This window comes from Vanessa tameamea, chromosome 5, assembly GCF_037043105.1.
Source record: "Vanessa tameamea isolate UH-Manoa-2023 chromosome 5, ilVanTame1 primary haplotype, whole genome shotgun sequence".
Taxonomy (NCBI): domain Eukaryota; kingdom Metazoa; phylum Arthropoda; class Insecta; order Lepidoptera; family Nymphalidae; genus Vanessa; species Vanessa tameamea.
In genome coordinates, this window is record NC_087313.1 from 13,062,949 (window position 1) to 13,075,690 (window position 12,742).

General features: G+C 30.7%; 2 protein-coding genes across 2 annotated transcripts; one reads left to right on the forward strand and one right to left on the reverse strand.

Moving 5' to 3' along the window:
• Nucleotides 1–4,125: 4,125 nt before the first annotated feature.
• LOC113404495 (small ribosomal subunit protein uS12) lies at nucleotides 4,126–7,491 on the reverse strand. The gene is made up of 5 exons (XM_026645414.2): nucleotides 7,341–7,491; nucleotides 6,833–6,992; nucleotides 6,115–6,313; nucleotides 4,661–4,749; nucleotides 4,126–4,209 (listed from the first exon to the last, which is right to left on the reverse strand). Exons 1-4 carry the CDS (start codon nucleotides 7,342–7,344, stop codon nucleotides 4,681–4,683), a joined length of 432 nt encoding a protein of 143 aa, XP_026501199.1. The 5' UTR covers nucleotides 7,345–7,491; the 3' UTR covers nucleotides 4,126–4,209; nucleotides 4,661–4,680.
• Nucleotides 7,492–8,212: 721 nt separating this feature from the next.
• On the forward strand, nucleotides 8,213–8,922 carry LOC113404496 (DNA-directed RNA polymerase II subunit RPB9). Its single transcript, XM_026645415.2, has one exon. It carries the CDS (start codon nucleotides 8,368–8,370, stop codon nucleotides 8,740–8,742), a length of 375 nt encoding a protein of 124 aa, XP_026501200.1. The 5' UTR covers nucleotides 8,213–8,367; the 3' UTR covers nucleotides 8,743–8,922.
• The last annotated feature ends 3,820 nt before the right edge of the window (nucleotides 8,923–12,742 follow it).

A 12,742-nucleotide genomic window follows, 5' to 3' on the forward strand; every position in this document is an offset into this window, starting at 1 on the left:
TTATTTACTAACGAACGCAACCGTTTCAAGTCAAGCATCAAGTAATATGATTCATATTTTAAATAAATGATTAAGTGATATGAAAACATGCGATTCAAATTGCAAATTATAACAGATTTTTCGTTTGTCTACAAATCGTGGCTCATTTTTATTAATTAATTAAAATTAATCAAGTATCATCGCACCCATGTGTGTATTAAAGTAATTGTCTCGCATCTCGTTTTGAGGAAATGAAACATTTATTGAAAATACAACCCTTCACCTCCGCACCGTGTACTCATTTCACTTTCTGTTTTATTTCAAGGGCAAAGTCTTGTCAAAACCTACCGATAAGTCACATTCTCCCCAGTATTCCATACATGCAAATGATATATTTTCTTACGTCTGATATATTATGAGTTCCAGCTTTGAGGATTAACATTATAACCCCCATGTTGTCCTCGTGTAAATAGCACAAAACAATATTATATGTAAGATGATCGAACATAGTCTGTAAGATGATATTAAACAGTTTTATGTAATTATTTATTTTGTACACTTTGCTCATGTTTTTTTAATTGTTGTTGATACCGAGACCCTTAGAAATTAATAAGGCTTAGTTTCAACTGTTTGCAAACTTTCTTAATTATGTGTATTATTTAATATTTTATATTTATTACTATTTATATTACCCATGAGTTTCGGTTTATTGAACTTACAATAATGTACCAACCGTATGATTTGAAGTTTACGTATAAAAATATTATCTATTAAAATAATGTTATTAAAAATAATAAAATTTGTAAACGTTCCAGATTTTATGAGTAACTAATAAGAAAAATGTATACGAGGCTAATTTCTACTTGTTTATTTGATATTGAAACTGACAGTCAAAATTGAACTTTTAATTACAAATGTGCTTAACAATCAACGTGCACTGCGTTTATGTTAGGAATGCTTAAAGAGAGATCACTGTAACAGTATAATGTTTTACTTTGTGTTTTTAGGCTGCTGCTAAGGATATAAAATAAAATTAGAATATTTTCATTCAACTTCCGCAATGGATGTTGTATAAAAAAATATTTTCTTCGCTCGATATTCATTAATCAATGTAAATGTAAACTTTCAATTCTTGATTCATAAAAACAGTATATACTATAATGTGTGATCAGCATAATTCGGTGTAGTCTTGCCATTGGGCTTGTATAATACTTGACAAATATATTTTTTTTAACTCACTTAGAGTTTTTAAATAAAATTTAATATTATATGTAGTTTTGTGCTTAAGTCTAGTAATCAAATATCTTTAAATTATGTAATAAATTCGTCTTAACGTTTAGGGCCTTTCGACATCGTCTGTGATTCTAGGTTTGGCTATTGAATACTCGAAGGAATGTATTTTTGGATGGGTCTTGTGTAGTGACGATTGAAAATATAATATGTACTATTTTTGAGTTTTGTAAAAATTTTGGATGTAGTTATTTTTAGCGAACGTTTTTATGTAAATACGCAAATTCTTTACTACTAATGGCATCTGATGTTGCCAGATTGAATATATAATTATACATGTGATTAAAACGTGTAAAATTAAAACTCCATTCAGGAAAAAAAATATTACTAAGAGAAGTAAAAATAATATTATTTTTGTTTCAAGAAAGTTTAATTATCTGAGCTGTATGTATATGAGTTATAAACTTCACAATTTCCATTGAATTAAAAATAAAAAACTACATCATGTTAATCTAACATGTAATATTCTTTATTAAGTCGTCTTATCTGAACAACGAAGTCTCAATATAAATTAGTTTTAGTCTTATTTTGGACTTTTAAAAATTGTTTTCCAAAAAAAATATTGTATATTCGAGTAAACATCGTGGCGGCATAGATTTAACGGCACTAGTTTTGTTCGCACTAATCATAAATATAAATTATACTAATTCATCGTATTATATCTAATTAAGGGGTTAAAATTTACAATTAGATATCTATATTATATCTGTCATGATTGATATTAGTTTTTTTTTTTGAAAATACATTAATTTATGTTTAAAATAAACTCATGATCATGTTATAAATTAAAACAGTTAATTTTGTCGATATTTTGCTTGTTTACAATCCTGAGGAGTCGAAGTGCGCTTGGCGGCTATTTCTTGTTTCAAACAGACTACGATATCATGTTAACCTTACGACTTACGAGTAATTATATTTTACTTTAGAACTAACTTTATAGGGCTAGATCTTATAAACGGTGCCTTTACATTGCCATCGTTGCTTTTTCTATTATAATTCCATGGCAACATTGTTTAAAAATTAATGAGGCCACTTATTAAATGTTATTTCGTAAAATGGTATGTTTGATAGAATTTATCAATCGCATTTTTTTGTTATATATTTTATTAAAATGCATCTTTCTTATTCCCCAATCTCTGAAAAGTGGTTTAAGTGAAATCTTTTTAATGATTATTATTTAAATTAGATATCAGTAACATCAAATATTTAAATTAGGAAGCAGTCTCGTCGAATAACAAAAAATGAAATGAATGGATTGAATTTCAAAGATCACTTATTTTTACTACATTAATGAATGCTATAATGAATGTTGTGTGATACTTTTGCTGCTAATACAAACATATATTAGTGTAAAATTCATGTTTCCGATTGAATGTATTTACTTAATATCTTAGGATGGCTTTTACATATGACTTTATTCAGTGCACTAACTAAAATACTGCATTCAAATAAAGCGGTGTAGAGGCATTTAGCATACTAATTAGGCAAGTCAGCATTTCAGCCTCACGCTACTGTATTAAGTGTACTGAATTTAGCACTTAAAAATTGGTGTTTTTAGTCAATTTGTTATATAAAAACTGTAAAAATTATACTAGCAACCGTATTTAGATCTAACTCTTATTTATTCACTATTTATCTTGCCTAGAATATTAGACAGCAAGTGTATAGCTAACCTATTTTTAATAGCAGTTAATATGTAATCAGAGCAATGATATATATTTAGCAATAAACAATAAGTGTTGTTTTATTTCCTTTCCTTCCTCCCGAAGTTCCGTCCCACCGACCGAGCATCGGTTTGGTACACGCTTGTTGCTGGTGATAATACAATGACCTATGCTATATTATTCGTTTTTTTTTAAATAGCTTGATAAATATCAATATTCGGATAATTAATACTGAAACTCAAATTCCTTTATTCAATATGGAAGCATTACACTACTTATTGATAGTCAAATTATTCACTTCACCGCTTCGGAAAAGAAAATACCCTGACCTGAGAAGAACCGGCGAAAAAATATCAGCGGGTCTTTTATTGTTAAATTTATTAAATACATATATTGAATAGAAATAGCCAGGAGGCGATCGTTTCACTCCCAAGATGTGCTACCAATCATAAACTCACTAATCGTATAATTATTTTTATACCTTTCGCATACAAGCGTTTCTTAACAATTTTTTTAACTTTGGCAACAGAAGCATTTATTTCTGTGATCCTGTTGTAGAACCGTATACATTTCCCCACAAGAGTTACTGACTCCATGCAGTCGAGTAACAAGTTTGTTTGTTCCTTGTACCAATGCTATGAGTATAACATTTTCTCATAAAATCAATATTTTTCCGTACATACAAACATTACAGAATATATATATTGAGAAGGAACAGTTAAAATCTTGATTTCTTTAAATTTATACTTTAATGATTCTTTAGTTCCTAGGTCATAGATTACCTTTTCTGCAGCACTATATTATTTAAATAAAAAATATTCAACAGAAATTCCTTAATAACGTTTTTCGCTTTAGAACTATCATTGTCGATATACTTTGATAAAATTCCATCCCATTCTGATAACGCGCGGATTATGTCCTCTAACGTTGATTGATAATATTAGAGCAAATATGAGACTTAAGTCTTAAGTAAATAATTATTGAAGATGGTTTAGGCGTCAAGACAAGCGTTTCGCAGTGTGCATTACTGCATTTGCACAAACACTGAGGAACCAGCTTATGCCGGCGGTTTTTGCAAACTGATATAAAACATTAGCCCTATGAAAAGGATATATTGATTTAGAAATAATTTTGATTGTGCTTGTGTGCACGAATTTAAGTTTTTATAAATTCGGTTAAAATAAAAAACAAGTTTGGCATACACAACTTTATTGTGTATTTGATTTTTGCATTTTTATAAATTTACACTTATGAGCAACACCACTACCCAGCGGCACTGAAACAAGAGAAAAGATCATTTTATCTTTATACAATTAATGATATAAATCAACAAAATAATCAGAGTATATATCAGTAAGAGTGTAACGTCATGGCATTCAGCAGTAGCAAATAAATTGTATTAACATCATTTAATTTTATATTAACTGAGATGATCCTTCATTTAAAAAATATTATTACAAAGTTTATAATCAATATAATAAGCTACAGATTTGTCTTACTTGTATTAACATAAATTGATTTACATTTTAATGGCAAAAATACTACTATATACAAAATGTACAAGGTTTAAGCCATGGACTTAATTATTAAATTTAATTTGATAATATTTTTTTAGTATTATCAATGACATACATCGCTGTATATACCAATATAGAATTAAGTAAAAATCTAAGCAAACTTTCAGCAAAACCGAAACTTAAGTTTCATAACATCTAGTATATATTTACCTTATCACAATGAAGTAGATCTATGACCTTGGTCTTTCCTTCTTTTCTTTGTACAGTGCTAGGAGTGAAACGTTGGCCACCTTCACCACCTAGACGGTAAAATAAATACAAGGTATGTAATTAAAGTGGCAAAAAATATATCAGATGCGTCAGCCTTAAATTATGAGATCCATATCGCAGGAATTGATTAGATTGAAGTATTTAAGCTAATGACAAAAAATAAACTCAAATTAACATTGATCTGTATATGTATTTTACATCAATAATCTATTTAATAAATAATTGTTTAACACTAGAAAGACGGGTAGGGGTCTTTTGACCCATATTGAAGTTTATCATTCGATAATTTCGAAACTATTAGTTTTGGTGCTACGTCCTCCCGTGACTTTTAATGATGTTATTATCATCCTGAATTTAATAAACATAACATTTACCTACAAAGACGGCGCCGTGTCATTTGACACAAGCGGCATTTATTAAGATAAACAGTATCCATTTGAAGGTAGGTTACATTATTTTTTTTATAGCTGTGGATGTTACATGTGAAACTAATTGTATAGAATCATACCAACATACTACTTACATTACTTTCGTGGACCAAACAGTGTTATTTAGTTATTTTACAATGTCTAGGCTGAGCGACCTTGAAATATTATTATCGTTACAATCATTGCCTGAGGATCAGTCAGACGGTGAGGCTGAAGATGTGGAAAGTAAATGAGATTCAGAAGAAGAAATAATACCATCCGAAACGAGTTCTTCAAGCAGTGATGACTCAAATGACAACATGCCATTAGGTAATTATTATTTTTTTTCTTTACTTATTCGATAAGAATATTTGCACCTATCGATTACTAGAATTACCAACATAGATGATTTGATATATTATACAATTATATTTAAATATTTTTCGTTGTCTTTTCAGCTACTGTACAACGTCAACGATCATTTAGGCGATGAGGACGAAGGAGGCAAGTGCGTGGGATTCGCGAAATGCAAGCTACGGATAATGCGTATGATAACAGTATGGTGCGTCAGGAGTTTTTTATAATATATTAGACCTTGCTGTTATAAACGCATGGATTTTATATCAAGAAGTGACAAACAACAAAGTGCATAGAAGAGATTTTATACTCCAGCTAGCTTTAGAACTCAACAATATGTCGGAGGACTCTTCTACCATTGGTTCAATACAACCAGCAATACCGAGGCACTCAGCCGTAGTTACTAGAAAAAGACGCCACTGTTCTACTTCTAATTGTAAGAATAAATCCAATAAATAAACAATAAGTACATTATATAATTGTTTTGTTTATGGCTTGATTATTAGTATAACTACATTAAGAATGTTTTCCAACTTCTCATTAAACATTTAACTAGTAAAAAATAAATACCACTATAAACAAAAAATCATAATACACATGAATTCACTCAATATAGGAAACAAAACTAACCTTAAACCTAACTCCGGGAATGTCACCGACGGCGTGACCCTTGCGACCGAATCCTGCTACTAGCACTTCATCGTTCTCCTCGATGTGGTTCAGACAACCGTCACGAGGGACGAAGGCGGTCACCTTCTTGCCGTTTTTGATGAGCTGAACACGCACACACTTCCGGATGGCAGAGTTAGGTTGCTTAGCTTCTACGCCACTGTGAAATTTATAAATTCTAGTCTAAACTCAAATAAAAAGTTAGGTTATGTACATATCTCGGCTGCATACTGGTAGTATCACTGTGTAAATATCGATGTAGTAAACAAAACGGTCACATAAAAATTCATAATAAAATAACGGCATTATATATACTGCATAAACACCATGCTTGCTTCCCCACGAAGTTCATTGACCCACATGTAGTGCCGAGTCTCGAAACAGTATGATCGATGAGACGCGACGCAGCCGCTCGCAGTATTATCCTGTGATTGTAGCACTAACACATTCACAGGAATAAAACCGCGCGCGGACACATCGCTAAGTGGCCAATTCCCAGAAGACTGCTCCGCCGACGCCGACGCCGACACACTTTCTAGCACGTACACACGCACTGATTGCTTATACACTTCATTAACATTCCTAGCACTATACTGCACACTTTCCAAGTAACAATCCTCCAAACGAACACAAATTTCATGCACAATACGAGTGAAACTGAAACGTACTTTATACTTACACTTTCTCCAGGACGATGCCCTTAGCGTGAGATGCTCCACCGAAAGGGTTAGCCTTCCATCTCGTGCCCATGTGGGCTTTTTTGTACTCCTTGTCTGCCCATCGCTGCTCACGGCGATGGTTCACGTGCTTACGCGCCGTGCGTATACCACGGGGCTTACCTGAAATTTTAAAGTGCCGGATAACACTAATGTTTATACAGATCACTGAAATCGATACACTACACTATGTACGCGATGTTATGAATTGCAAATGTTTTATTGTACCTTATAACCATCCTTGCCTAAGGCAGATGGAAAAGGATTTATTTATACACCACGAGAAAAACATGTCTGCGCCATGGCCGACACCTATGCATGGAGATATGACACAGTATTTTAGGTTTTTCATGGGATTTTTTGCATTTCATCACTTTCACATGATTGAGATTATATCTACACTTATCAAGCACAAGATATTACAAATGTAACTCAATAACTTTAATTATTTGACACAAAACTACTCCTTACCCATAAGGATAGCACGACACCAATCGGCTACGGATAGGAAAAGAAATAATATCTGGTCAACCAATGCCTCCAAATCAACAAGACTGCCAAACGCAGAAAAAAATCTAAAATGTTGCTAGTTGTATGACATCTATACTAATAATATATTAACTGTAGATATAATTACATATCTACAAAAATGTCTTAAATAAATAAAAATAATTAAAAAGCCCAAACATCAAATTAGAAATAGAACAAAAAACACTACTCATGTGACTATTTTATTTCTTTTATAGTTCCCAAACTCGAAGCCATAACCAGGTTAATATGAAAAAAAAAGTTTTCACAGAAATCATTATCACTAAAAGAAACAAAACGATTATCTTAATATTTTGTATTTCCTAAAATTAACAGTGTTAATTAAGAACAATACTAAAGCAATTTATTTTTCCAATATTATAGTTTATACTCATAACTAATGAAAAAACATACGCTCTCTTGTCATTAACAAGTTTTATATTACTTTCAATTATAATTAAAAAAGAGCTTATTTGTTTTATTTTTATATTTTTTCAATATTTTGTTCCTGAATAAGTATTTAAAATGGCCAAAATTTTCACTGCCTGAAAAAAAAAAAAAACAAAAATTTCGATCGTAAAATACTTTATCATGTATCTTGCAAAAGGACTACTAGCAGTTTGATTTAAATCATAAATAAAAACGATTTTTCGTATTATTATTATTATTGATTGATTGATTTTTTTATAATTTACTCATAATTCGACATTTAGTAAAATAAACCCAATTGTGTAGTGTTTTAAAATGACAAAGGTAGTAGTTTTGTACTCTGTGATGCCATTTGTTGTGATGACAAATGAAAAGTGACAACTGGCGTATCTCGGAGTCGGCGTCTATGTTTTCGTTTTGTGTGGAAGTGTGTGATTGAGCTTTATTTGTCTCAACGATTTGTCGAGAAAGTCATCTTAAGTGAATGTATATTATAATTGAGTACATATCGAATTGAACAGAAACAAAACGTAATATAAAAATGAATATCGGTAGAAAGGACGGTGGCCCGGGCTATGTTGGTATTCAGTTCTGCCAAGAATGTAACAACATGCTGTATCCGCGGGAAGACAAAAACAACAAAGTTCTTATGTATGCTTGTAGAAATTGCGATTATAAACAATTAGCTGACTCAAATTGCGTATACGTAAACAAAATTATGCACGAAGTAGACGAACTGACGCATATAAATCCTGACGTAGTAAGCGATCCAACTCTACCCCGAACTAAGGATCATATGTGCCCAAAATGTAACCACAGAGAAGCCGTTTTCTTCCAAGGACAAACGAGACGTGCTGAAGAAGAAATGAGGCTCTACTATGTATGTACAAGTTGTAAACATAGGTGGACTGAGTAAATGCCAACAGATTGCTTAAGAAATTAGTGGAGAATTATACTTATCAATTAATGTATAAAGTATATGGCATATCAGTCCTAAGTCATGTGCTTTTAGAATTAAATAATATTGAAATTTCCATATTACACTGTTGCTTATGTTAATATTGGAGTATATTTGAAATAAAGGACACCACATTGATTTGATAGTTTTATTTAACTAAAATATTGCCAAGCCACATATCTAAGTATAACAATTAACAATTCACAGCCATATATTAATTAATAATAAAATTGAACATTGCTACAAATAACACAATATTTCTCTCTGGTTTCATATGTCTATATAACAACCATGTTCTAAGTTAAGTTTACTTCTAATGGCATATTAATAAATGCAAATTAAATTTGCTCTCTATGCAAAAATCACAACACCATCTCTAAACAAACTAATATTTTTAATTAACTTTTTTTAATCATTTATTTTAATTCACAATTATATTATTAATTTATGATTAACCAATATGATTAATTAAACGATAATGATGTCAAAAATAAGATTTATATCTCTTCAATAAAATAATTACAATGTCAGATCTTGTGTGCAATGTTAAAAGTTTATAGTTATGTCATAATACCATAGGCGTTTAACATTGGAAGCTATTATAAAGATTAAAATTTGTCATGCCATTTTAAGTAAACTTTACAAAAATACAACACTTAAACCTATAAACTTCTAGGTTAACATTAATTACAGTTCAAAATTTTATTTCCCTTTTAGCTTAATGTCAAATTAGAATGTTATAATTAAGTAGGTACTTATCATTATTTAGTGTTAAATAATAATTTCCATACTCCGAAAAGTTAGGTAAAGATTAAAGTTTTGTAAAGAAAAATATAATAACTTATAAACTTATTTTTATATAATCTGCTACAAAATTAAGAAAATATATTTATATGAATGTAAAATTATACAATTTGGATACATTAAAACATTTCGTATTAAAATAATTATTATAATTTTGTTGAAAAAGAATATGAACATTATTTTAATTTAATAAATTGTACACAATAGACTTTAAATACTCATAGCTTTAACTAGAAGCAAGTTTATATAATTAGCTATATAGAAGTGCTAAATTTATGTATATGGTGAAGTTCTATTAAGGACTCTAGCTATATTATTGCATGTAAGTAAAAATAATCTATTTATTACATTTTTTTAAATTTTGTTTGAAAAAATTAAGTATTGAAAGTTAAGCAAAAAAAAATCATTTTGTTATTTTAATAAGTTTATATAAACAAAATATAAGAATTTTAATTATATAATTTACTAAGCAACAATTTCTCTATATTTATTCTTACATTATTTTTCGATGTTTCAATAACTGAGCCTGTTTACACACTATTTTGTTTAATCTACAGATGACATGTTACATTATTTAACTGTTGCAGACACACTTAATAGCAATTTCAGCTGAATTCAATTGATACTTAAACTTTAGATTAAATCTGTTTTATTTAGTTCAGTTAATTTGTCATACATTAAATTATAATCTGCTGAATTTCGGATTTGAAGTATTTGTGTAATTAATCATTTTAATGTTATATTTCTTATTTCTAAATCCAAATATTATACTACATTAAAATTATTTACATAACAAACCTATTGTATTTATACTGAAAACTCTTTTCATTATGTATATATTGCTATTAATTCGTAAAATCGGTCTATCACTAAATTTTACACTAATACATATTATGTATTTGTTTATTTTAGTTTTTTCTTAACCAAATTATACTTTTGTAATGTTTTATATATTTTAATACATTTTGATGTTAATATAAACTTTTGATCTGCGCAGTTTAATGTAATGTAATATAATAAAATAATTAAATATTTTTATATTTATATTATTCAAAAACAAAACTTATTGCGATCAAGGCAGACCTATTCTAATTATGAATTCGGTCATTAAAATTTGTCATTTTTGTACTGTTGGTATGGAAATCGACCAAATGATTTTAATATTCTAGAGTGCATGTTGCATGTGTGAACAATGACAGCGGTAATGGTGGGATAAGCTCATTCTGCACTTTTACACACTTTTCGAAGTACAGCGTGTAGGATAACGGCAAACAGGCAATTCTGCGAATATGGGCTAAAATGCGAGATATCGCTTCACGTAATGAGCCTAGGATACTGAATTTTATGGCGCTATTTTGAGCTTTTGCCTCGCTTATGGTGCCGTGGTTGAAATTAGCTGTTAGCTCCATACCAAGAAGATCCAGAGATAATTAAAATAGATGAACGTCGGACAGGGTCTGATTTAAGAGAGGGCAACCAGGGCAACTGCCCTGGGGCCTCCTCCACGGGGGGGGTCCCACACGACAGAGATTTCGACGAGATAACAAATATCTAGATAGTCAAATTATAATAATGTTACTAATTACTGTTTTAAAAGTTACCGATACAAGTAAATAAATTATAGCTTACTGATTGACATTAAAATATTCAAATTAATTAATAATATAATAATTAGGGCCTCCACTCCTTTGTGGCCCCAGGGCCTCCAGACCTTTAAATCCGACTCTGACTTCGGATAGTTTTGGATACTTTAAGCCGTCATTGTTGTCATGTACTATTTCGACATCACTATTGTATAACAAAATCGACTACGCAGTCGCATGCGCCATCCGATGTGATCGTATGATAATCGCAATATTTACCAACAGCAGCGTCAAATGAAGTGCCGACATACTTTCAGCGAGAAAAGTTTTGAATTTCGCGTTATAACTAGGTGTTACAGTTATGTGAGATTTTAGTACTGTCATAATGAAAAGAGTTTTTTTAAGGACATTGAGGATATTATGGCTATATATATAAAGCTCATTTAATATTGCATTGTAAACGTAACAAGTGTACAGGAAAACTACGATAACATTTGAGGAAGCCCGGGATTTTAAATAACAGGGAAGAGCGAAATATGTACCCATAACCCGGTAATTTAGGTCAAGTTTCGAAATTATTTTCTTACGAATAAGTATTTTCTATAACATCTAGTTGACTAGTTGAGCTAATAAATCGAAATATTTTCATTATTAATAATAATTAATATAATTTATAAATGCATATTAATTTTAAATGTTTAAAACCCGTTACTATATAATATATATAAAAAGTGGAAAGCTCATAGATATGCCTACACTTGCAACTACAATCATGCGTAAAAAGCGTAAAATGTCTGAAAGTTTTACATGACCTTGGGAAGAATGGATCGAGTGTTGCATTCCGTTTAAATATTTTGTATAACGTACTAAATAACGTAGTTCTCGAAGATAAGTTCATAATGGCGGTATGACATTCCTATTAACGCTTGGACGTCATAACTATTTAAACTCATTCACAGTTTTTACAGACACCCCACGGTTTCCCATTTTTATATTATTAGTTTCAAATGTAATCGTGCCACTTTATCAGCATATCTAGAAATGAACTTTTCACATCCTGACCCAGTCACGCAGACCCCTGGATCTCGTTCTTAGCATTCCTAGAGCGTCTGCAACTTTTACTGTACCCCAACAGTGTATCAACAACTTTTTTTAAGTGCAACTTCCTTGGGCACGTTGTGAGTACAATATCACGCTAGAATTTGAGTGATAGATAACATTTGAAAAACGTTTAGAAGAGAGCGTTTTGTGGAGAGACACCTATATATTTTTCCCGACGTGCCCAATACTTTTTGATCTATTAATCTTTGTAGATTACTTTACCACACATTTAGAGTTAAATCTAGAAATATATATGAGGGTTTAAAGGCCATATTCTGTGAAATACGCTCTCGCCCTGTGTTCTCTCTCCTTATTTGGTATAAAAATATACTTAGTATGCGTCCTGAGTGTTGGCGAACGGCGTACGAAGATTCGCCAGTATAATGCGACCATTGATTGTGTGTGCGTACCCGACGCAGTCCGGCCAGTTTCAACTATTTCGAATATTTATAACGTGCGCGGATTCAACA